The following is a 27,282-nucleotide window of genomic DNA, read 5'->3' on the forward strand; positions in this document are numbered from 1 at the left end:
CTTTGTTTTGATTAATCCGGTCGAACCCATCCCCGCACCGAGCTTCCGTCATCGGTGTATTTCTGTATTTCGCACCGAGTTCTGTGCCAACATTTCGTTAAAAAGTTAAATTTTCACAGTAGTGCTAAGAAGATGAACGCGCAATGACCGAACGGCTGCGAAGTGCGAGTACGGTGGGCTACCAATGCCCCAAGATGGAAAACGACTTGAGCCCCCGAAAGACAATGCTAGTTCTCGTGATCGTCGTGGGGTGTTTCGCGGTGCTGTGGCCCAAAGTGTTCTACCCCATGTTGGTGGGCTCCGCCAACCAGCACATCAAACCCAGCCCCATTGACAAGACGACAGGTGAGCTTCAGGACCTAACCTAACTGGGTCTAGGACGTTTTAGATTCGGGCTTAAAGGTCGCTTTTCGGAGATTAGGCAACGAAGACTTTCGAGGATTATAATCATTGAGAAGCCACTAGCTGACAGTCAAAGACATTGCTGAAATACATTTAAATAACAATGGGTTCAAGTATGTACATGCTTGTGAATTTTAAAATACCCAAGAGAAGTTGAAAGAGGAGATCAAAGTAACTTTAGTAGCTACTTCAAGCACTTTTTTTATTCAAGCCAAGTACAATAAATAATAGTTATTGAACAATTTTGTAAATTTTTGTAAAATTTATTAGCTAGTGTGGGTAGGTGGTAATGTAATTTAACAACATTTTTGAAATACCTCCACAGGTATGAACAACATAAATAATATCTCATAGCAGGTTTTCAGTGAAGATTTAGCTAAGACTTTTTTGAAATGACGTCATCATCCTTTTAAAGGGGATGAATACATTCTGATATGCAAAATTTAACACTAATCACACTGTTACTGTCTTCCCAGAATTTCCAGAATATTGTATAAGGCGATTTTGAAGTAATCAGTAAAATAAATTGTATCATATTTTTTTCAGATAACCGGTGTTAATAATTTCAAAAATTTAAAGCACATTTCAGCATAGTACATTAAATACCCGTTTAAGGATCTTATCGGGCTATACACATATATAGTTATAATAGCATAAAAGTCTTGGAAATTGCTGCCATATGTTATTATTCCTAAATTAATTTTGATTTGATAAAAAAAAATAATAATAAATACTTACGAGGTTGAATTTAAGTTCACACGAAAACATGGAATTTAGATTTTACAAATTTTTTAGTGCCAACTTCATTGTTGACTAGAAGTTCCGAAAAATCTCATCTGAAAAATGTTTGCTAAATTTAAAGCATCTGTGTGTATTCCTCAGGATATGTAATTTGTAGTGAGCAGATTTCTTAAAATCTAATACATTAAACCACTTTGTCATAAATTTTGTCTGCTACTTTATTTTAATAACAATGATTTCAATTGATCAATTTTTTAGATCGGACTTTTACTTGATGTTCTTATAACTCCTAACAATTTAACCAATCACATCGAAACAAAGAACAGGTTAAAATACGAAAAAAAAAACTGTTTGCTTGATCTTTGTTGTCTAGTTATTTTATTATTATACCACCACGATTGAACTGGAGTGATTCGGTTTTTAGAATTTCAGGAAATGGCATAAGGCCAGAAGCGAATATTGAGTACTGTTACTTTTGCTGAAAGATTTTTAACGTTGCGCTTTGGAAGAACAATCACCACTCTGGTCAAAGAAACTTTCACTAATAAGGCTACTTTTGTGTAGAGTTGATGAAAACATAGTCTTTTTGTTCTTTTGACGGTAAAGTTGGCAACAATACAGACTCAACAAGGGCAGCTTTTGATGATGATTGTACTTACGATTCAGTTTGCAATGAAGCATTGCAGCTGGCAGTCAACCAAGCAGAGTGAGAGAAACATTTCAAATCCATCATAATCATAACGAACGGAGAAAGAAGACAACAGAAATATTTATTGTAGTGATAAGACAGATACGTCAAATTGATCCTGTCCGCCCTGTATCCATGAGTCTTTTTTCTTGAACAGAACTAGCAGTAAACTGCTGTCAACGAAAAGGTTGTCATAAAAATAGCTCTGACAACTCCAACCTTCGCAATTATGACAACATCGTAAAATCATCTTCTGTCTTATTAGTTAGAGTGGGCGAAATTTGTGTGGGGTTGGCGTGTGTTCACAAAAACAATATTTCGAGATGACGTCATCAATTTTTTGGAGGAATGAATTGCTAAATTTTGGTCAGTGATTTACCATATTTATCATTATCTTAAAATACACCAAAAAAAGATAAAATGGCTATAGTTATTTACACTGAATTAGTAGTGGTTATAAGAGGCGAAGGCTTTCGCGCTAGGTTTTTACCACGTAATCATCTATAGTCCCGGAAATTTCATTCTACCCTATAAAATTTTATCGACAATAACGAGGAATTTGTCGGAGACCGTTTAGCAGGTAGTTGTACTCATAAAATAATGCTCATTTTCGCTCGTGAGTAACGATGGGCCCTGTCCGGACCTGGATTATTCTACTTTCTTACATCTGGGGATTACCGGCACGCGACAACTTCAAGTTGTAAATATCTCTTGCTATTGTACTACTGCCCGTTTCGTTATTGCCAATAAAATTTTATAGGGTAGAAAGAAATTTCCAAAAGTATAAATATATTTTTCAATAAATAGTTGCACCTAGTGTTTTGTTAAGAGTTCGAATAAACTTTGGCAAGATATTTCTATCTAAAATTAATAACTGTATAAATTTGGCAGCTAATAGTTTGGAAAAATTAAAGTAAAGTGGAGTATGAAGTATAACATTTGGTTAATGTTTCCTTAAATTTACAAAGTATTGTGATAAATAAAACGTACAACACTTGAAAAATACACCCTTTGTCATTTGAAATAAAAAAAAGATGTCGTGTGCTGCGAAATCAGCTAGATATAATACCAACGATGTGATCGTTTACAGATATTTTATTCAATTGTTTTAAATTTTTAACATCTTTCTAAATACAGTAGAACCTCGATAATCCGAATTAATCGGGGAAAAGGTGTGTTCGGATTAGCGATTTGTTCGGATCAGTGAATTTCCCAAAAATCTGAAGGGGAATTGAATAACAACTTCATTCACTGCTGAAAACAAACTTCAAGAAATAAACATTAATTTTTTATTCGAAAAAAATATTACTCCGTGACCATAAACATGCTATATTTTTGGAATCAACATGTCTATATCCCTGAATTTTTTCAGAATTTTTAGATGACTTTTTCAAAAATGAAATTTCCCATTATGTATCTCCCTTATGCAAATTTCAACCCATTGTCGACGATTTTCGAAATTTAACTACATTCTTCCATGTAGATTTTGGGCTGCAGAAGTCACTTCTGGCTGCACTTCTCCGATAACTTAAACCGTTTTTCCAGAATCGTCCACTGAAATATCGCAATTTTTAAAAATTTCAAAAAATTCGAATTTCACACCGAATTTTCCGAAAATATTGCCCCGTTACCATAAACATGCTATATTTTTGGAATCAGCACGTCGGGATGTAGGTATATATCTCTGAATTCTTTCAGAATTTTTAGACAACTTTTTCAGAAATGAAATTTTACACATAGCAGTACTTGCCAAATAACCTACCCTCTAAGAAAATAAAAGGCGGATTGGCCAGGCTAGTATTTGCCAAAATAAGACTAATTTTGACAAATGACTCTTCTAAGAAACGGTACTAACTCCGCCCACCCACCCTTTATTTTCTTAGAAGAGTACGTCATCTGCCATATTCACGTCCCTGAATTTTTTCGCAATTTTTAGACAACTTTTTTAAAGTGAAATTTTTTCAATGGTCCCCCCTTCTTCAAATTTCGGCCAGTTTTTGACATTTTCGAAACTTAACTAAATACATTTTCTTGTAGATTTCAAGTCCGAGAACTCACTTCGGGCCTCGTTTCTTTGAAAACTGCAATCGTTTTTCCAAAATCGACAGTTGAAATATCGAAATTTTTAGGAATTTTAAAAAATTCGCATGTCACATCGATTCTTTCGAAAATGTTGCTCCGTGACCGTCAACATACTATATTTTTGGAATTAGCATGTCGAGATCTACGTGCCTCATTTTTTTCACAATTTTTAGACAATTTTTTAAAAGTGAAATTTTTTCTTCAAATTTCGGCCAATTTTTGACATTTTCGAAACTTTACTACATACATTTTCTTGTAGATTTCGAGCTCGAGAACTCATTTCGGGCCTCGTTTCTTTGAAAACTGCAACCGTTTTTCCGGAATCGACCGTTGAAATATCGAAATTTTTAGAAATTTTCAAAAATTCTTATTTCGTACCGATCGAAAATGTTGCCCCGTGACCATAAACTCGCTATATTTCTGCAATCAGCACGTCGGGATATATATCCCAGAATTTTTTCAAAAATGAAATTTTCCACTATGTATTCCTCACACAAATTTCGACCCATTTTTGACGATTTTCGAAATTTAACTAAATACTTTTTCTTGTAGATTTCGGGCCGCAGAATTCACTTCCGGCCTTATTTCTTCGATAACTTCAACCTTTTTTCCAGAATTAGTTAATTAATTCAGCGCATTGAAATATCGCAACTTTTAAAAATTTCAAAAAATTCAACATAATACGTGCAGAAAGAAGATCTTGCGTAATTTTTGCAAGTAGGTGCATGTTTTCAAGTTCAGTTCGGATTGCAGAGTTTTTGTTCGGATTAAAGAGGCATCGACTTCAACTAGGCTCTGTTCGGATTACTGGATGTTCGGATAATCGTGGGTTCGGATTATAGAGGTTATACTGTATCTGAGACATTAGAACAGAACCGGTGAACAGGTATACTGTCATTCAAAAATTTGGTGAAACAATAAATCAAATGAATTATGTGTCAAGTATTGCATTACCGAAAAAATCAGTTTAACGCTGTTGAAAAGAAAAAAGTTGAAGTTATTGTCGAAAAAAACACAGACGTTATAATGCCGATGGTATATGTATTTTATAGATTTCTGTGTCTTAATTAACCGCTCTAAATTTCAAACTTGTCATTTCAAGTAACTAAGATGTTACAACAAAGGGATGAACTGAGACACCCGGTTAATGGAATTGGAAGCAAGTAGTTTTTCCTCGGGTTTTTCAGTGCATTTTCTATGTTTTATTACCAGAAAAACAATAAAAACACGATCAAACACAGCCATGGATTTTTTAAGATTTGTCTTTGATAGAATTTTCGTCTTGTCAGATTAGCGTCAATTTGAAAGTTTGAGTTGAAAATGCAACGATCAAAGATAAACTTTCAAAAATCCATGGCTGCTTTTGATCGCGTTTTTTGTTTCTCTTTCGGTAGAATTCATTAAGTACTGATGTTAGTTTTACCTGTTTCATCACAAATTATTTCAGCGATTGGTGATTGAATTACCAAAAATTACATAAAGTTTATCAAATTCATTCTGATCTTGAACCAAAAAAATCCCAAAAGCAATAATCTCATGCCTGGGGGACATTGTAAACGACAAAAATTATTAGTAATAATAATCGTAAATAAATTTACTATAAAAATAAAGAGAATACAAAAATGTAACAAAAGAGCTTAGTGAAAAAATAAAGCTGATATTGATTTATTTTTTGCCATAAAAGCATGCACACTTTTATTTGAAATACACAGCTCAATTTAGTATTACGGAGACTAGTTATGTTAATTATTTAATTAATTAAGTAAATTACTTCAGGAGTGGAATCTCGCAAACAATTTAATTACGTTGTTTCACTTGGAACTATCAGTGATTGGAACCATTACTTTTAAAAAGTAATGGATTATACTTTAACAACTATTACAATTTGCACCAGAAAAATGGCTAAAGTTTGTTTGACCACAAATTTTAAATATTCTGCCCCTATTTACTCAATTGTTTATTAAGATATTTTATGTCTGTAAAGCGCAATGGACTTTTTAATACAATTTCGATTAATGTACCTTTTTGAAAATTTAATTTTAATTTTAACGCGTTACAGCTTTTTTTTGACAACAAAATTTAAAAAAACAGAAATCAGTCTCAGTAGGATTTTTTACGCTCATTTCAACGGTGTGAAGTTTCTTACAGTCGGACGTATACTTTAGGCAAAAACTTGGGCAGAAGTTCATATGTATTTCCCTATGCTGGAATATGTTTTAGCTCACCCTTAAAATGATAAAGAGCTTATGTGTATTATGGTTACCTGGTTTCTTAACAAATTTTGTGCTAAACTCGTTGTAGATTTTAACTCTCTACTGGGTTAATTCTCTCTTTGTGGGGGCGAACCATGTATAATAATTCTAGCAGGTCAGGTAAACGATTCGTAGAGAAAAACAAAACAATGTTTTTGAGTATTTGCAAACAAAGCATACTTAAATACTTGCCAATACGGCAAAAATAATTCTTAAAACCTAAAATCCATACTCTAGTATCGAAGATTTCCGACTATTCCTGACTTTTCTCTTGGTAAAGATAAACGCAAAAACTTGTTTCTATAGAAATATGTGACTAGACGGTCACGATATTCTTCAAATTTAAAGTTGTCAATCTTTTATTTGTACCATAATTTGCAAAACTAACAAATATGAAGCTAATCTGGTATTTTTGTTTCAAGCGTTTGTCACGAGGCGATCTTTGATATGAAATTTTTTTACCATGATAATTTTTTCAGTTTTTCTAACCTCTTGATTTTGTCTTGTCTGTAGTAATAAATACTTTTTTTACTTTAGCATTTATTCTTTTTTCTTTACCTAAACACTATATAAGAAAAAACAAGTAAGAACACATTTAACTTGTCCGGAAGTAATTTACAAATGTGTATTTTAAGACGACTGATTATTATTTTTAGTTACTTTTATCTGTTTACCTACTTTCGTTGCCTAGTCAGACAATAACGCCCAAACAACAAATTTCTAAAATGTTCTAGATATATTTAACCCTCTTATACTTATCTTTGTAATCTGTTCTCTCTCTACACTCAGGATGCTGTGATGTAATCTCCGAAACTGACGTTAACACTATTAAAATCATGACTGAATTATGCGGAACCATTATTAATTCCACCGAAGATAAGCCCTTGTCAGGAAAGGAAATAGTGCAGAGGTGTCGTCAGGAGGTCCTCGATACTTGCGGCATCGACATTTCAGTGGTTTTGCAAGAACAAGTTAGATTAGGCCAAACTGTTAAACAGATCTTAGACGAAATTCGATCTTTGAATGGCTCTCTTTGCTTGAAATACAACTACGGACTCGCTCCTTGGAGACTTGGAGTTCCTCATAGAGTTACGGTCAAAGCAGCTTCCGGTGCTTCGAGTAAGACATGGTGTGCGCTATTGATTCAAGTTGACGCATAACAAGCTAATTTTATTTTACCATTCTTCTAATCAATAAAACACCTTAACACAATTTCGACACGTGTTGTTCCGTAGGTATTAGTTACTGCACACATTAACAAGTATTGATTAGCGAAGGTGTTTCTAGAAATAAACTTGTTGAATATTTTGTGACGGAATTTTTCGATTTTCAGACATCAGGCAGGAGAGGCCGATGCATTTAAGATCTGAATTGGTTCATCCAGCGTTCAGAGAAAGGGGTAGAGCCATACCACAGCCACAGGTAGCATCACCGGCGCGGCCGCCACCAAGGGTGGTTGAAGGAAGAGTAAGTTCATTTATTTACTTATATAAACCTTACGTGTAGTTACAGAATTCTCTATCTTCTTTCAACGAGAACATATGTTTAATAGATCCATAGATTTATTTGTATAGAAGAGCTTGGAATATTGTTGAAACTACATAATAGAGAAATCGGTCTACAATTTTTAACATTATCAACTTCCCTTTTGTGACAACCAGAGTTAATACATAGAATGTTGTGTTTTTTCAATTTAAAATCGAAGGGAAATACAATTAATTTTTATGATACGTTTTTAATGTTTCTTAAGAAAATGAATTCCTTGGTGATGTAAAAGCTAAAAGCAACTTTGTGTTTAGCGTTTATACATCTTGTGTTGCTTGTTAAGATGGATACATAAACATGTTGGAGGTTACATCATTGTGTATCTAAAAGCGTAATGAGACAGATATAGTTATGTATATTACTAAGATAAATGTTACTGATCACACATACTCGTTACAACTGTAAAATCCAAATAAAAATAAATTTTAAATAATGTCTATGTATAGGATCTTTAATGCCTGTTTAATAAATCCGGAACTTATAAATAGTATACTACTAATAAAGTTATCGTTTTAAGCTTGAAATTTAAGAACCGAGATCTGGAAACGCATTTATTATTGTTATATACCTAGTTGACAGAAATGGCATTGATAATTTCTATAGAAATGACGTCTATACAAGAGCATGAAGAACTACATCAGAACAAAACGTGAAGTGTCTACAAAAGGTTCTATAAAAGAACACTGAACAAATTTAAATGGAATGAAGAAGTACGAGAAGCGATTGAGACAGATGGTGAAAACATGCAAGGGATATTAAAACAAATTTGAAAAAGAAAGATAAAAAACGACGCAATTTCAACATTGTTACGCTCGTAACAGTAGATGGGTTTTAAGGTCAGTACGTAACGTGAAAAAACGTTGTATAAATTTGCTATATCTGTTATATTATGCAGGCGTTTATTAAACATGCGTAAAAAATTCAGGGAATTATTCCTTGGGTTATTTTAAGATTTGTTTATCGTTAGATTTTCGGAAATACGGTTTTAGAATATACAGAGCGCTACAAAAACTACTGAAAATGACTTGAATGCATTCTCGTCATTGACTGCAGAACTTTTTCAAAAATACTATGTTTCTTAGTGCATTGCATCCTTCAAATCATCAAATCTTAATTTTCCAATGGTGTTTCCAAGAAAACAACATTTTTTCGAACATTATTCAAGGACAAAAAAAATCTTACCTACATTTTTGTCGCATGTTTACTAAACTTCCTGTATATCATCAATGATTAAATAAAGTGCTGTGTCACTAACTACTTTCATATTTCCTCGACGTTTCACGAATATGACAAAATAGATCTCCCATTTCCGTCTATCTGCCTGACATCTATGATCTGTTTACGATTTTTTTTAAAGCACTGCAAATAAAATTTGAGTTGAATAAACTCAATAACATCCCACAATACATATCAAATAAAAAAATTAAATGGGATTTGTCGATACTGAATAGATTATTTTAATAAGTGACGCTTTATTTGGAAAAAGTGTTGTACCGCTTTACGCTGCTCCTCAAAAGTCGTCGTCGCCCTCTTCCCGGCATAACTTAAAGCAACAATTGGCATTAATTAAAAATGTTAAACGAGGTGTGACGTTTTAATAATAAAGTTTTTTTTTTTCATGGAAAGGTGCACGTAATTTCAAGAATTGTACCTACGTAAACTCGCATGCCTTTATAAACGGGCAAATTCAGTTCTTCGAGACAAAAAACAATGCGTAGAAAGGAATGCTCGGGAACGACGTAATTAGGGTATTATTTATTGAAGAAAATTTAACGGGTCTGCTCTGATGGAGCTTCTTCAAATTGTGATCGATCCAGTAATTACAGAGGTGTGGAAATGAATACATGAAAATGAACTTCCCTGGCTTGTATTTTTTTCATTAAGTCAGTATTCTGCTGAATTATTGTCGAGATGTAAAAGCCTTTCTAGATGATCCAAGTTGGCGTATTCAAGCACGACTACGGACCTCACCCCACTGGATTTTTTTCGTAGATGTTGTGATTCACCCTGAAATGTTACTCAATGTTAAGTAAGAGTTTGCAACATATTTAAATAAATTCATTTATAATTTTAAATTATATCTTATACAACGTCAAAATCAAGCATATTGCGTTTAGCTTGCATATACAAAATTTCATTAGATCAGAAAATAACGAGTTGATTTTGAAAAACACTATAAAGTTGCTACAAAACACGATAAACAATTCTCAACCTAAACCAAAAAATCTCATTCTCAGAAAACATGTTGTAGCCGTACATCAAAAATTATTATGACACGGTGTTTAGCTTATTTTTTAGCGCGAATCAATTCTCAAAATCCTATGCAATCTGCGAATTTATTTTCAGAGTGAGACAATTATGTTGGTTTTGAGCCAAAGAAATTATTTTCGTCGCCTTTCATTCTTTTGAAGAAATCCTTCAAAGATAGACATAACCGTTGTTCTGATGATTTTCTGGAATTGTGGAAGGAAGACTTATTTATCACCCACTCAGTAAAAGAAATCAATGAAATACTAAAAATAGTTCGAGCTACGCTTTACGTAATTAAATTAATATCTTGCCAATTTGTTTCAACTAAGTTCTATCAGACTAATATAATTCCAGACCTTCCGCACTAGCGTTTCAAATAAGAGCTACGTGACGTCTTGTGACTGGTCTATTTTGGTTCGGAAGGTACCCGTTCGAGCTCTATACTCATCACTTTATTATGGACTTTATTTCATTGGGATATTTTTAGATTTCTCACCCAGTCGGCAATAAGTCATATGTTTAACTTTATTTTAGTTTCTTGCTGCTTTTTACGATTTTAGGGTGGGATTTGGGGAACCGGGTTATGGTCAGCTTGTTTGTGGTATATTTTCACGAACACGATAAATATAGGTTTTATTGATGACTGTTTAATAAATTTATGGCTAAACTGTGTATATTTAGTAACTCTTTGTTGCAACAGTACATTAAGCGAAAATGTACGAAAATAAAATAAAAGATTGCAACAACCAGATTCAGTTTCACAAAATACGCACATGCGCACTACTCCCAAACCATAATGACGTCATATAAAAAATGGAAGACACTTATTAAGATCCGACATATTGAACAGTTAGACTATTTATTAAACAAATTGTTGAATTGTTGAACAAAATAGGTATCCTATGCCATTTGATATTTTTTAAACTAAAAAGAAGTTCATTTTCAGCTGCTACATTTTATTTAAATTTTATAAAATAACATAATCCGGTATTTGTAGTTTATTAATCTGCCTTTACTTTTTGCTTAAAGATACCGAGTTTTTCAGAAAAAAGAATATACAAGAATATTTGAAAAAATATCTTAGAAAATACAAAACCAACTACCCTGAAACATTCCAAATTTTTTTAAGTTACTAATAGTAAATCGCCAATCACAAGTTGTTTGTTTATAATAATAATAATAATTTTATAATTTGTCGTCAAAATACAGTCACTCTGATAAGATACCCACCTCCAGTGTATATTTTAATTATTTCGATATTTCATACACCTTGTGACGAAGAAAATCAGGGATGTATCGTGCTTTTGTTTAAAACATTTTTGAGACGGATTTTTCACACTAGGTTGACTGGAAAACGATCGAATAAAATGACCGATGTTTATTTGGATTATACAGCAGTAAAAATTTTGGACGACTGTACAACTCATTCTTAATTTTGTAATATTTAAATTTCAGCCCGGTCCCATACCAGGGATGAGGCCGACTATAGGTGGCGCAGGCCACGTGGTCCCTCCTTCCAAACAAGGAACTAGCAGCATGAGTGTCATAATGCCTATTTACACCATAGGAATTGTGATATTTTTCACCTACACTCTAATGAAAGTAATTTTGGATGTGTATTATGTCAACAAAAGGGGTTTCATTGCAAAAATTTCTAGATACTTTTCAAGAAGCAACCAGACAACGTCGGGGGCACGTTGTACCCTCAAGTGGATCCAGATCCTCACTTCCGAAAGGAAGTTTTTGAATCTGAATCGAGTCGATTAGGGCCGAGGCTCACTAGAGAAAATATTGCAAGTAAATTGGGTAAGTCTATTTTTAGTAGTTTAATTAATTGATAGACATATTGGAAGCGGGTAATTCGATGTAATATAAGCGTTTATATTTATTGAAAAAATTATCTTTATCGTATTATTTGTGTTTATGCTACTGACACGATAGGATGGGTAGAACGTGATGCAAGTAAGTGCTGCCTAGTTAACTCCACTAATTTTTACCACCATCCTTGCTGTAATTCACTTCTATTACCTCTTCATCTCTTTCATTTCATTTCTGATAGAGATTCGCAGCTTAAAATCAAACAAATTTGACATTTTCATTTAATTATTTTTAGACTTCTTATTAGTTGGAACTTTCCTTTTTTTAACTTTATACCCATTAGTCGTAGAAAAATGTTTCGTTAGAAGTTAAAGTGTAATTCATGTACCATTGAAATTAAATATAGGAATTTGGCGAATATATGTAAACACCTATTTTTTATTGCGTAGGTCAATATCATTTTCGAGATCATTTAATCAGAGTACATTTCCTTTCACCGATTCTGTGTACAATTACCGAATGTGAACGTCAGTACTTGAGGTATTTGTTTGTACAGTTTTGGCAAACATTGGTCGTTATTCGGGTTCGACAAGTAAAAATAGTGGATCGTTACTTTACTTTGTATTCAAATATTTTTGCAAACACGTATATATGACGTCCTTGATGTAACAAATATTTTGATTCAGATATTTTCTGCTAGACTTCTGCCCATTCGCTCTTTTTTAACTTGTGCTGTATATTAATGCTATAAATACCGTAAAATGTATTTATAACCGAGCTAACGCAAGACTTGAAATTTTTGCAGTGCATAAATAATCCGATTAGTTAAAGGCGATTACGCAGGGTGCAGTAAAGCGCATTTACCTGCATACAGACTTCGTGCGCAAATTGGTCATTTCGTTACGTAATTAACTTCAAATATTGCACAGTAGCCAACCGCAAAAATAAATTTCCATGTGTACTTGATACCATTCAAGTATGGACTCAGGGCAGACTTAAATATTCCATTGAAACTTAACAAAACTAAGAAGCTAAGTTTTATGAGTTTGTGTGTTTCGACCCTTTTGAAATTTGTTCTTAGGGCAGTTTTTGTTGCCACAAAATATCATTGAAATTAATATAAACCTAAAATTGCGGTAATATAAGTAAATAAGTATATAAATACGTATGCCATCAGTCAAATTAAACGGAAATGACGTCCTAACTTATTTATATTTAAGGCTAGTGGGGGTTTAGATCTTCAGTCTGAATAAATTTTAATGCAATTCTATGGTTTACGTTTTCTAAGTACTTACTGAGTCTTTTACGTTTTTAAAACTGGTACATAAAAAATGACTGTAGCTATAGTGACTTAACCTGACCCAACTTGAAGACGTTTTTATTGATTAGAAAATATACTGCATCGTATTTCTAATAAATAATAGAAAAAAGTCTAATGGCCTACAAAAATAACAAATAACAAAAAAAGTTAAATAACAATTTTTCTGGGGTTGTAGTTTCCCAATTTTATAATTTGTTTCTTACTCGAGTGTTGGTTTGAAATAAATAATGTATCATTGAGTCTAGACGAAACAGTTTACATACTTACACGGTTTATTAATAATAAAATTGAGAATGTTTGTAAATTACTTTTATTAAGCGTAGAAAACCAGTATATACGAAATTAGCCCAAATTCTAATAACATTTTAAACCACGTTGGGGATATAAAACTTTATTTGCGTTACACTTTAACCAGTGATTCAACAAAAACTTACCCAAAAGATTGTCTGACATTTATGGCTTACTTAGCGTTTGATGACTGATCAATTTCATGGTTTCTCAATAGCTGATAGTTCCTAGAATATAAAAAAGTACTTAGCGCTCATTTCCGTAAATCTACCGCTTGTTGTGTCTTGGTGATTTTGTTAAGCAGATATCAGATTTTATTCATTTTCATATATGGGTAAACTGTTGAAAGATAAAATGTTTTGTTTTATTTAAAAGATATAAAAATTGTTTTCCCGGAAATGACGTCGGATTTATTTTTTTATTATTATTGGGTAAGCGTTACATCACTATAAATAATAATTAACACCAGAATGATTTAAAAATATTTCAGTTGACAAAACACTGTATTATATTTTTATTTTTAATGCAGAAGAGACTTTAATACTCAACAGCACGTCAAAGGTATTGCAATATCTCAGTCTATAGAAAAGGCAAAAAAATATATATTTTTTCGTTCCTAACCGTAAGCTAGTGAAGCATTGTAATAAATTTAATGTACATTTTAGGAATATTGTATAAATGGCAAAACGCTAAGAAAATTTGTATGGCCGCTTTGGAACGTGGTAAATCGTTAATTACAATTTATCTGTTTGTGCTCTCCAAAAATTTGATGACGTCATCTAAAAATTTCGCTAAATAAATTCCACCATAAATATGATAAATATTTTATTTCTCAATCTGAATGTACAGGATGTCTAAAAAATTAATAAATGGAGCAATTTATCTAAATTAATATATATGTATTTGTATACACGAAAAAGGTGATGACGTCATTACAAAATTTTTATAAGAAAAACTCACTGAAAACAATGCATGGCATGCTTCTTTACCTGTAGTTTAATAATCCATACCAATTTTTATTTTTACTTACAGGGGTTAGAAAAATAAAATTCGTAGAATCAAATTTTATAATTCGGTGTATGTATTTCGGATCTGTCACATTTTTGCAAATTTTATTATGGCACATGTTAACATGTCAAGCATTAAAAATATTTCGTACCTCTAAAAGTCGTGTGAACATTGCAGTGAATGTTAGTAGTCATTTGGCCGCGGTTCAAACCTTCAATTGATTTTAAACATCGGGATGCAGAGACCACACAAAGCAAATCCTTGTTTTCTAAAGTTGTATTTTTCTGTAATAATAAAATCGATTTCTTTAAATAGGTGCTTTGACCTAGTTCAGTCACATTACTCTTCGTCGATTTTCGGGACATGAATTATTTTCAGAGTCAATATAGTTATAATATTGTTGACTCAATTCGCTACTGCTGTACCGACAATACCCCAGAGACGCTACTAGTGTAGTTCCAAAGTAAATTTTTCATCATTCGTTCGTAGTTTTTTTGTTGTTGTTGTTGCACCATTATCCCTTGGAGGAAATGTACTCGGCAATTAGAAGTCACTGTCTAGTGTAGTACAGGAGGGAATCTGGGGTTTTATTTAGAATGGGTTGGTTGTTGTGTCAACAGGAGACGCAGAGCTGGATCAACTCCGACATCGTCTGCGTGAAACAGAGTTGGCTATGGAACGCATCGTTGAACAAATGTCTAAAGTGCCTCTCAAAGCTCAGGTGCGACCTGTCCCTCCTGATCCGCACTAGCAGCTTGGCTTTAGCTTATGCATGACCCTTTCTGAGCACACCCTACACACACGTCTCCTCAGGACCCAGTTTTATTCGGTATACTGTCGGTTGGTTGCTTGTCTCAACAGGTTTGTTGGTGTTGTGAAGACCTGTTAAATGTCACACTGTTGATTATTTTCTTAGACAAAATTGTGCCGAAATGACAGCTCTTTCTCCGCAGTTGTTAATGCCATGTCAGCATTATTGGACGAAGTCGATCAAGAGATTGAAGCTCGCCGCAAAAGTAGCGAGGTAGCCTCTCAGGTAACAGTGTTACCAATATAGCCATGTACCCCTTAACAAGGAATGAAACGTTTGCCGACTGACCCCCCGTGCCATGCTTATGCTTAGACGCAGTTTTCATTTTTACATGGTAGTTTTTGGATTTACAGTTTTGTTTTTGCTCCTAATTACTATGGATTTTATGGTGTACGAATCTCGGAGTTTATTTTTATTCTTGGATGGAATAAGTAAGATTGTAGCTGCTTCATGTTTTATGTTGTCAAGTTTTTTAGTAGCGGTACGATTTGGCGAACAGTGTGGTCAATAAATAATGTTGTAGGATTTGGTCAATGGCACTTTATCAAATGGGGATGCGGTTAAGCCTCAAGACGAAGAACAACCGACCGTCAAAGTTTTAGGGATGGAAACGACTGCCAGCTGTGAAGGTGGCAAGAAATGGTCAAGACCTGAATCGCCCGTTTTGCCCACGTCGCCGCCGCCTCCACCCGCTGAACCTGTTCCACCACCGCAGGTAAGATGATGTTACTTAAGACCAATCGCAGATTTTTTTGAACGGTTTTCGTGCTTATAATAACTGCTACTACACATCTTCACATTAAAGATTCGTCAACATTGCAATTTACGTCGAAATTAAACATGCTGCGAAGTTTAAGTGTCCTATATCTTAATAATATAATAAAAGTGTTTGTCCTGACTGACAGCCTGACTGATTCATCAACGCAGAGCCTAAACTACTGAAGCTAGAAACATAAAATTTGGACCGTAGGCTCCTTTTGCGTTATAAGCACGTACTAAGAAAGGATTTTTGGAAATTTCGTCCCTAAGGGGGTAAAATAGGGGATGAAAATTCGTGTGGGAGTCTCGTGAGTTTTTAAGTTAGACGGGTTCACTGGGGAGAAGGGAGTGAACGAGATGAAAAGTGATGTATCCTAATTGCTAAAGCGGAGTTGTGGGCAAAAACTCTTCTAGTTTGTATATAATTACCAGACTTTGGCATCGTGGAAATGATGCTCATTGCCGTCCGATCGCCAGCGCTATTGCAGTCGTGGCCTATAACTTCGGGAATTCTTAATAACAATTACACACTACTTTTTCTCGGTTTTCCTCAGTTATACGAGTTCTCCTGGATCACTTCGACTGTGCCTAACTCTTATAATTATTAGTTCTGGTACACATAGTAGGAACAAATTTCGCTGTCAATATAAACTGCAACGTGGTATTTCTTAAAATTTGAACAGAACTTTTTATGGTTTATCCACATTTTTTTTTTTTTTTTTTTTGGGAGAACTAGATGAAAAAGTCATCAACCTGGCCTTGTTTTTTTGTAAACATTGTATATCCAGGGTGCCGCATCCAAGTCTGGATATAGGGAATTAACATGCGAATTGGTTTTTATTTTATAATATCTCCCCAAATCACTTTAAAGCTATTATTGAGTGATGGCTTTGTGGAGGTCGAAGAGGGCTATCGGCCAGTATTTTTTTCAAATCGTTTCATCGCGCTCATTCACTGTAAAAAGGTTTTAAAAATCGTATTTTGAAATTCGCGCCCGATCCGAATTGTCGCGAAGTGTTCCGTCGTACTGTCGAAGTTCGGCGATCGCGTATTTTCATTATCCATGCAAAATTCAAATGTCAAAGTGAAATTAGAAATTATTCTCATCAGAAATCAACGAACAAGTCAAACTGAATTATTTTATCCAGTGTGATGATTATTGTAGGACAAATTAAACGGAATAAATGCACAAATTGCACAAAATATTTTATTAGGTTATGCTATGTTCTACTGCGATTAGATGAAAAAGCGGGGGCCTGCATGTTCTTCAACAGTTAATTTAATTAGTAGGTAATTTGGATAAATTTCACCCTTTTTTTTTGGAATCACTAAAGATTGGAAGTCAATTGATTTTACATTCGTTAAGCAGGGACGGATTTTTTGCCTCCAGGAAGCATCTTCATTACAGGAAATTTTTGAGAGAGAAATGTAGAACATTGACTCATCAACATTTTAAAGTATTTTTCTCTATTACGAATGTGTTTTGGGATTCAGAAACTTTTGTATTACTGTTTTATTTGTTTATTGTGTTAACAACAACAAAAATAAAAATAATATTTCGCAAAATAAAGTTACATTTATTTTCAAAGGTGATAAAAATTACATAAAATCAGGTGGGCACGACGTTTTCTAGGGGTCTTAAACAGATGAGATAGAAGAACTTCAAAAAGCATCATGACAAAAAATTGAAGCCTGGGGACTACTTCTCACATATAGAGTTTTACGAAGGAACGCTTGAGAGAATCTAGGCTGATGGAGAGTTTTTGAGGAAAATTTGTTTTACTGACGTTCATTTGGTCTTAAGGGAAGTTATAATCGTCAGAACGATCAAATTTGAGCATTACACAACCCTCACGTGGTCCATGACCTTCGTTATCAATGGCGTGCAATTGTCAGTGTATGACTGGGGCTTCTAGGACATCATGTCATTGCACCTTTTTTCATCGAATCCGGATTGAATGCTCAGAAGTAGGATAATATGCTAGCTCAGCAAATACTTCCTGGGACTCGAAGGGTGCGGCATCTGCAGCAGGTCTTTTACATCCAGGACCAAATCTCCAGCCATACAGTTCGCATAAATGTTGTTTATTTGAACCAGTATTTTTCCGCAATGTTGGAATGGAAAGTTTGCACCGCCCCATTGGCCTGTGCAATCGCCGGATATAAACCCCTGAGAATTTTTTCTTTGGAGATTTCTTCACGACCATCTGCATTCAGACAAGCTATACAAACAGAGAAGCGCTGAAACAAGCAATCCAGCAATATTGTCTTCAGATTTCAACTAAAATGCTGATCAACACGCGTAGGAGTTTTGAAGATTGGCTTACTTACTGTACAGCTGCTGAGAGCAGTCTTTTTGAGCAATTCTTGAAAATAGTGCAATACTTCTCCAGATTCGTACAATATTTCGTTACTTCATTCATCAACAATTGTTAAGTTTTGTTATTTGTAGTTATCTAAATGGTTCATTAAAAGGTCCTCTTCAAAAGCGCCAGCTATTTTGATGGTAAATCTTATCATCACACAATAAGAAAAGCGGGCCCTCGCTTTTTCATCTAATCGCAGTAGAACATGGCATTTTAATGAGATTTTAGTAATAAAGACTCGATCAGCACCAGCAACATAACCTAATAAAATATTTTGTGCAGTTTGTGCATTTATTTCGTTTAAATTGACCTACAATAATCGTCATATTGGATAAAATAATTCAATTTGAGTCGTTCAGTGATTACTGAGTGAGGCAGCCCGAGTACATTCCTAGCTTGAGGGCTCCCAGAAAATGTCGCAATGCTGCCGATGGGCTTTGATGGGGTTTTGAGGAAGACCAGCTGCTCGAAGTCTTGAAGTCTTCATCTTGGGCTTTTTGGATACGGTCTGATTGTAGTTCGAGATGGCTCGTTTGACGGGGTCGCGCACTATGACGAATGAATGGATCAATTTGTGCATTTATTCCGTTTAATTTGTCCTACAATAATCATCACACTGGATAAAACAATTCAGTTTGACTTGTTCGTTTATTTCTGATGAGAATAATTTCTAATTTCACTTTGACATTTGAATTTTGCATGGATAATGAAAATACGCGATCGCCGAACTTCGACAGTACGACGGAACACTTCGCGACAATTCGGATCGGGCGCGAATTTCAAAATACGATTTTTAAAACCTTTTTACAGTGAATGAGCGCGATGCAACAATTTGAAAAAAATACTGGCCGATAGCCCTCTTCGACCTCCACAAAGCCATCACTCAATAATAGCTTTAAAGTGATCTGGGGAGATATTATAAAATAAAAACCAATTCGCATGTTAATTCCCTATATCCAGACTTGGATGCGGCACCCTGTCTACAATAACCTCATTTTTCCGAATAATAAAATGAATACTTTTCAACAACTATCAAATGTCAATTATATACAATAGTACGGATTAGTAAAAGATATGCGTTTTCACTCAGTTTTTTCCTATCAAAAAACTTGATGACTTTTCATGTGAACACCTGATAGCATGATTAAATGTGCTCTTGGTGCTTTGTGCGGAGAGAACAATAAAAAACAAGATCAAAGGCAGCTATGAATTTTTGAAGATTTGTCTTTTCTAGAATTTTCGTTTTGTCAGATTTCCGTCAATTTGAAACTTTGAATTGAAAGTGTAAGTGAGCAAACTTTCAAAAGTTCATGGCTATCTTTGACCATGTATAATGCATGTACTATCGCGTGCAAAAGTATTGTCGGTATCCAGCAGCGAGGGGTATTAAGAAATGTGTAGTATTTTTTTTTAATCAAACAAATAATCTGATAATCTGTACTAGGTAAAAGTACTGTCGGTACTCAGCAGCGAAGGGTATTAAGATCCTCTGCCTCCTCTCTGCAGGCTGCCATAATCCCCTAAACACTCAAGTAGAATAAAATGTACAAGGACTAAAGTTTTCTTGCTTTATTACAGAAATTGATTACACAGTACCTTAATTAGGTAGAAATTGTGTTGTAGTATGTTTTCAATTCAGAAAGTACCTTACTTTTCATAAGATAAAAGTAAATTAATGGAATTTGAACAAGTAATCGCCACATCCGTACAGATATTTTTACTTCCCGAGCGTATGCGAGAGAGAGCTAAAATACGAAGAAATAGGTGTCCCTTTTCCGTCTGTCTGTCTGTTTGTCTGTCTGTCCGTCTGTCTGCCTGTCTGTCCATCTGTCTGTCTGGCGTCACGGATTTTTATTAGATAGATCATCTCCGAAACTACTGGCCGATTGTTGTCAAATCTTGTATTTATATGAGGAATATCATGCAGATGGTAAAACGCTAACCAAAATTTGTTTAATCATCCCCACCAATAATGTGATGACGTCACTTCAAAATTGTACATAGTAAATGGATTTTAAATTGTATAAAATAACATAGTCCTACACAAGTAGTTTATGACTCCGTGTTGAGTTTTTACCCGAAACGTCCAGATTTTTGGAAAAAAAAAATCAAAGTTATAAAACAACATTTTGCAATTTCATTTTGAATCTGCAAAACCGAATGCTTTGAAATCTTGCAGATGTTTTAAAGTTATGAAAGGCATGATAAATTTTTAATCAAAATATATTTACTTATCCCCTGCCAAAAATTGATGACGTCCGCTCAAAATTTTGCCGAATAAATCCTATCTAAAATGTAGAAAATATGATGAGTCTGTATTTGTGATCTATCATTCCATTCGTATTTTTTGGATTTGGTTATACATGGTGACTCAAAAAAATTAATGAATGCGATTAATTTATTTTATTGATTTAATCAGGAACTGCAAAATCGAATGCTTTGAAATCTTGGAGATGTTTTAAAGTTATCATAAGTATGGTAAATTTTTGATCAAAATGTATTTGCCCATCCCCCCTAAAAAATTGATGACGTCACCTCAAAATTTTGCTGAACAAATCCCGTCTTAAATGTTCGAAGTATGATGAGTCTATACTTGTGATTTATCACTGCATTAATATTTTTTAGATTTGCTTATACAGGGTGCCTTAAAAATTAGTGAGTCAATTTATTTTATTGCTTAAAGTTTAAATCAAGGATTACGAAACTGGTTACTTTGAAATCTTGCAGACGTTTTGAAGTTATTGTAAGCATGGTAACTTTTTAATCAAAAGTATCTGTTTATCAGCCCCAAAAAATAGATTACGTCATCTCAAAATTTTGCCGAATAAATCCTATCTAAAATGTGCAAAATATGATCAGTCCTATACTTGTAATTTATCATTGCATTCATATTTTTTAGATTTGCTTATACAGAGTGACTCAAAAAATTAATAGATCAGTCAATTTATTTTATTGAATAAATCAAGAATTGCAACACTGAATGCTTTGAAATCTTGCAGACGTTTTAAAGTCATTGTAAGCATGGTAAATTGTTAATCAAAATAAATCTCTATCCCCCCCCCCCCCAAATTTTATGTGTTATCTCAGCTCAGAATTTTGCTGAATAAATTCTACCCAAAATATGTTGAGATTTTATTGTGATTCATCCTTGCATTCATATTTTTTATTGATCAAATTAAGAACGAATCACCCCGTTTTCCCGAAAATGTGAAAATACAAACGTCTTTATTTAATAAGAATTATAATAATGATATTCAGAACATTTTGTCGACCGTAGCTTACCACTTAATAGTTTTGATCCTCTGTTTTGAGGGGACGAACTCATTCAAATCAAACTAATTTCTACGTGACATTCTTCCGATGTATAAACATAAACACTTTCAAGTTGTTTTTCTTATCGAGGATAACTTAAGGAGGTATAGTAATGGAGTCCATCGGACAATTTGGTACTTTCATATTTTCTCGATATTTCATAACTCCTAGACAAGGCCGTAGCTAGGGGGAGGCTAGGGGATGCTGAGCCTCCTCTAGATCTAGACAAGTTATGATTAACCAAATGTGAATTACAACATCGAAAATGAAAATAAAATGTATTGTTTTATTCAATAAACGGAAATCAGAGCAATAAAAAAGTCTGGACCGTCGGCATTGTGATCCGGTTATTCGGCAATTCGTAGAAAACATCCTTTAGTTTAGTTTCTGTTTCACTCTCAAAATCAAATCTTTTAATTTTTTGAAAGAGCTTGATTTGACGAGCTGTATTTATGGACGAGGTAAGTTCTGTCGAGGTAATCTTCGATCAATTTTTTTTAAATAAAAATGAATATTTAAATTTATCACGGCTAGATTTTAAATGGGAAGTGGCGTTTTTTACCAACTTGATTTAGTGAGAAATCGAATAAACTGACGAATATTGACAATTCGAAAACAACACAAGACAAAACCTCGGAATGAAATATATAAAAATTATCTTGTGTCTGTTCAAATGACGAAATCTGCTTTCAGTGATTTAATTAATTTTTTGATGCTCTTTTTTAACGTTCGTTTTCTTCTTCATTGCCTTATATTAATAATTTGATTAGTTCTTTTTCATATAATTGACAATATTTCCTAGTAATTTTGGGGACAGTGTATACTATAACGTTATATCTGTTTACACCAAAAACTTGAACAGAATAATAAAAATTGGTTAAAGGTTATTTCCACAAAACTTCCCTCGTCCTTAAAGTATAGTCCAATAAATCCCGTTTCTTTAAAAAATTATAAAATTAATTATGCGGTTTTTGTTTTGTAATAACTTCTACTCCCTGCGCCGCCAATGCACAAATTCCAAGGGGGCGCGGTTCGCACAAGTGTAGACAATCTGACTTATATTTAAAGCAAATGACCAACAGGAAAAAACGAAACCCCAATTTTTCAGTGCATGCTTAAGTTCGATTGTTTGTGTTTACACTTCTAACGAGTTCAACTATTAGCAGTTTCTGATAACAAGCATCTGCTTTAAAAGAAAATGATACTTTATTGATTTTGGTTCCTCAACGCCAAGGAGAGGCTAGTTAATTAATTGAGCATACTCGTTTTTTTAAAAGAAATAACACAATTTAATGTTAAAGAATTATATGTCCTTGGCATCATAAGAACATTTTTGTAAAATTTGTTGAAAAGAAATACGAGTTTATTTAGTTTTTACATATTTAACACAATTTAAAACTAAGAAACTTCGGAAGAGAAACAATCATATTAGAAACAATCTAGTCAAATTCCAAACATGATAGAAAGTTAATATGAAGTATACCAATCATTATTTTCTATACATTGTCTTAATCTGTCAACCAACTTTATGAAATAATATTTTAAACCATGCACTGGAGTACTTTTTTTTCACTTTTATATTAAGAAAAATACTTTCCGAGTTTAAAATATTTTATTGTATGATACTATAACTCAGTTTCTACCTGAAAAATGTACTATGTAATCAATTTCTGTAATCAAGCAAGGAAACTTTAATCCTACCTGAGTGTTTAGGGGACTATGATAACCCGCAGTGAAGCGACGGAGGAGCTTAATACCCCTTGCTGCTGAGTACGGATTATTTGTTTGATTAAAAAAAATACCACACATTTCTTAGTGCTAAAGAAATGACGAAAGGGTCGGACGCTCTTCACACAACTGGCATTCGGTCCTGGTTTTAGATTATATTTTTTGTTTGTGTCTTTTATGATTTAAGGTAGACCTTATTTGTGTAGAAAATAAAGTCGTTATTTTAAAAATTAAAATTACCTATTTTAACCGTTTAAAAAACAAACGTTTATCAAATTTTCAGAACGTTTTAAATAAATGTATGATTAATTGATTATACTTGACAGGATACGGCTCTTGTTCTGACAAAAACAACAACAGTAAAACTATTGCCGTATTTTGCGTCCACATGGAGAAACTGTTTTAAATTTTCATAAGCTTCGCCAACAAGCGTTGGAACCATTGTTATAATACATTCATGTGACTAGAGAGAAGCCTTGATGCTAGGCATGAGCGGGATAAAACTTAACACTGGATCAGTCTCATAATTTATGAACAATACATTGTTCTATGTTCCTAGAAGATTTGGTTGAGTCAGAGTGACAATATTCTCGTAGACAAATTCTAATGTATATTCTAAAACGTAATTTAAAAATTAAAATGAGCATTATTTGAGGCTTTCAATTATTCCAGTAGATTTCTTGTTTGCTGACTAGCAGCTGCAATTTACTAATATAACTTAAAAGTTACGTTTTAAACGTTACAATTTAATGAAACAACTCCAAAAAAATCCTTTTCAGGAAATTTACTTGGAAGGTGCTTTACCAGCTCAGTCCCATCTTTTGGTTGCCGATTCAGCCATCGAACCGGAACCTGCCACTGGAGAAGATCCGGCCGTTGTACTTTCCGGAAAAATGACGTTGTCTGTCATAAGCCTAGATTCCGGTAAGTACCGAAATAACTAACAGGGAGTTATTCAAAAAGGTCGATTTTATTGTTAAGTTTAAACTTGAAGGCATGAGTGTACCTGTGAATGAGATAAATTTGAGTGCCTTGTAGTTTAAAACACTAGTAGATGTAGAATCGCACTGTTGTCTTCATTTTATTTCCTGTAAATTGATTTTATTTTTAAATTTCTAGAATAAATGGTGTAAATTTCAGGATAATTAAAATGACTGTATCAGTCATTTTTTGGTTTTGTTTTGTAACGAGCATGTATCTGAATTATGTTAATAAACCAAATGATATTTTGTGTTTTTGCTTATTTTTTAACATTGGACGTCGGGTAAGGAGTACCTGTTTTGTCTCATTTTTGATGACTTAATATCTACCAGACAGTGGTTATGGGTTGACTACAGCTTGCTGCCATTTGCAAACTCTTCAGTATTTCAGCAACTAGTTCGGTAGTTTTTCTAATATGTATTACCGACTAGGTAATAAGTTGATGGCTATTAATTTACATAATTTAAAGCTGATTGCAGCATCAGGTACGTTGATGTGTATGTACTGATCACAAAATTAACACTAACGGCAATGCAATTTGTTCATCTGTTCTCGATTATTCAGATTCTTTCTACACTAGTCTGAATTGTATTGCCATTTGTTATGTTTGGCCCTTTAACACTGAATGTTTTTACCTCCTTAACTAGCACATTCCAAATGTAAATTAAGTCTTAAAATATATACAAATTAATTTTTAAACTTTGTTTAAATTAAAACAGTTATAGCATTTATTCTAGAAAATATTTTGAATTCATTTTGTTTTAATTCTGTTGCTCTACAGAAAACGGAGTTGAGGAAACTATTGATGGTGCTGAGGATGTGACTGCGGAGAAGGAAACGACAAATAACCTCGAGGCACAAGTATCGACCATCCAACCCGTCAAAGAAACACCAGCCGTTGAAGAACCACAAGAACAAGAAGTGATAGAAGAAATTCCTACAGATGACGGTGATAACAAAAACTTGGTTAAATTAGAAGACACGACTGAAGAACAAACTGTTCCAACGAGTATTCAGGAATCAACGATTAAACTGGTACACGACCTCCTTACAGAAGAAGACGTATCACTTCCTCTCCAGACTGAAGAAACAAGTTTCAATATCGAAGAAGAAACTGAAAAGCTATTAGCTAATTTAGGAGATGACAGTACACAGTCGTCCATTCTAGAAAAGGATATTGAAGAATTTTTACAAAAAATTAAGGAACAAAGCGATTTTCAACCACCTACTATTACCTTAGAAAGTGAAGACGTACCTCACACCCTTGAAGTTGAATCTTTGGAAAAGGAGGTAGATGACCTAATCCAAGAGGCTCTAGAGAGTGTCCAACAAAGAGAAGTAGAAAGCGAAATATTACCAAATTTGAGTGAATCAACGAACGAAATTAATGACGATGTTAATGAAACAAAAACAGAGAATGTACCAGAAACCTCTGTAATGTTTTTACAAATCGAAAGTGACGCACTTGAAGTGGAAAAGGAGAAATCCCCAAAATTCGATTTGAAACAAGAAATCAGTAATGAAATTGAAAAGCTGATTCAAGAAGTGAAAGACTTGCCTATTATAGAACAGAAAGTCCAAGAAAAAGAAGAAACTAAAAAAACAGTTGACCAAATAGAAAAGGAACCAAATCTAGATGCAGAAAAATTGAAAGTAGCTGAAGAGACGCAAGCACTTTCAAACAAAGTGGAAGAAATTTCTCAAAGAATTGAAGAAATTACGTCAAGAATAGGGGATACCAGTAGTCAAGCAGAGTCTCAAATAATAGAAGCTGAAAAACCAGTTTTGAAAAAAGATGTAGAAGTTGTTGCAGAAGCTCCAAAGTCACCTATTCTAGATATCCCCAAACAACCTGAAATAGAAACACGACCTCTCGAGGAAAAAGTAGAACCTACCACAACTAAAGTAGAAGAAAACGTAAGTAGTACCAACGACGATGTTCAAGAAGTAGCCATAGAGACAAGTAATGAAAATACAGAAGTAGCAACACCCAAAGTAGAAGAAAATCTAAGTAGTAATAGAGAAGTCACCACGAGAGTAGATGTTGAACCAAAAGTTGAGAAAGTAGAAGTTGAAGCTGTTGCTGCTCCAAAACAGCGTAATGATGACACAGACGAATCGAAAGTTAGTAAAACTGGAGAAAACGTGTCAGTAAGCAACGAATCTGAGGATGAAGAGCTAGGTAGCGACGAAGAACTTGTGGAAGAAATAGAAGAAATAGTTTATGAAGAAGAAAGTGGTGACGAAGAGGAAGAAGAAATAGAAATAGAAGTAGAGGAAGAGGAGGAGAGTGAAGAAGAAATTCCAAATGAGAGAAATACGACTAGAACTGAATCTAGTTCTGCTCCAAGAGTTAATGGTGAAAGAAGTGAGGATCTTGTTGAAGAATCCAAGTATACTACAGTTAGTGGTGCCACTGCTGCAGAGAATGAGATTTCAGACGTAAGTTTTATGATATGTTTAATTCGTTATTCTAAGGGTTACTTTTTAGGAAGATCTTATAGACAACGAAGAAGTGGAAGAAGAAGAGGAAGAAATAATTGAAGTTGAGGAAGAAGTGGAAGAAGAAGAATATGTAAACGAAGAAGGTAATGATGTTAATCATGTTTCTGGAGAATCAGAACCTGAGCTTTAGATAGTATGTAACGTGATGAAGGTTTTGCTCATCTACAAATATCAACCAATGTGGAGAAGTTTTAACATCAATTAAAATCAAGGAAAAAATTACTTCGTGATCATGTTTGTTTTGTGTGAGTAGGTTAAGTTAAAATTTTATAGATTTATTTCATACATAAAATTATTTATATTCTAGTCTTTCTAAGTATACTTGATTACATAGATCAGTAATCGTGTGTTATAACTTATTGTCAGATTGTAATGCTTGTTACTGTTACCCCAGCATCACAAAACTTGTTTCTGTATTTATTAAT

General features: G+C 33.7%; 1 protein-coding gene and 1 long non-coding RNA gene across 6 annotated transcripts; one reads left to right on the top strand and one right to left on the bottom strand.

Annotated features, from left to right (window-relative positions):
- On the top strand, positions 1 to 27,266 carry LOC135144795 (glutamic acid-rich protein). 5 transcript variants are annotated; one of them, XM_064076874.1, is made up of 11 exons: positions 2 to 345; positions 6,955 to 7,284; positions 7,499 to 7,632; positions 11,416 to 11,562; positions 11,619 to 11,766; positions 11,902 to 11,922; positions 15,016 to 15,116; positions 15,730 to 15,921; positions 24,151 to 24,295; positions 25,134 to 26,794; positions 26,844 to 27,265. In XM_064076874.1, the coding sequence occupies exons 1-11, from the start codon at positions 144 to 146 to the stop codon at positions 26,985 to 26,987; spliced, it is 3,225 nt and encodes a 1,074-aa protein (XP_063932944.1). In that variant the 5' UTR covers positions 2 to 143; the 3' UTR covers positions 26,988 to 27,265. The 5 variants fall into 5 exon arrangements, with proteins under 5 accessions (XP_063932948.1, XP_063932944.1, XP_063932945.1 ...); XM_064076875.1 differs by lacking the exon at positions 15,016 to 15,116 and adding an exon at positions 15,349 to 15,431 and having other exon boundaries at positions 3 to 345; XM_064076878.1 differs by lacking the exon at positions 6,955 to 7,284 and having other exon boundaries at positions 1 to 345; positions 26,844 to 27,266.
- On the bottom strand, positions 17,522 to 19,277 carry LOC135144799 (uncharacterized). Its single transcript, XR_010283235.1, has 2 exons — positions 18,698 to 19,277; positions 17,522 to 18,641 (listed from the first exon to the last, which is right to left on the bottom strand). It is a non-coding gene; the product is annotated as an uncharacterized LOC135144799 (long non-coding RNA).
- Positions 27,267 to 27,282: the final 16 nt, after the last annotated feature.

Source organism: Zophobas morio, unplaced genomic scaffold (genome assembly GCF_036711695.1).
Source record: "Zophobas morio isolate AGI-343-1 ecotype UQ-CSIRO unplaced genomic scaffold, CSIRO_AGI_Zmor_V1 ptg000108l, whole genome shotgun sequence".
Taxonomy (NCBI): Eukaryota; Metazoa; Arthropoda; class Insecta; order Coleoptera; family Tenebrionidae; genus Zophobas; species Zophobas morio.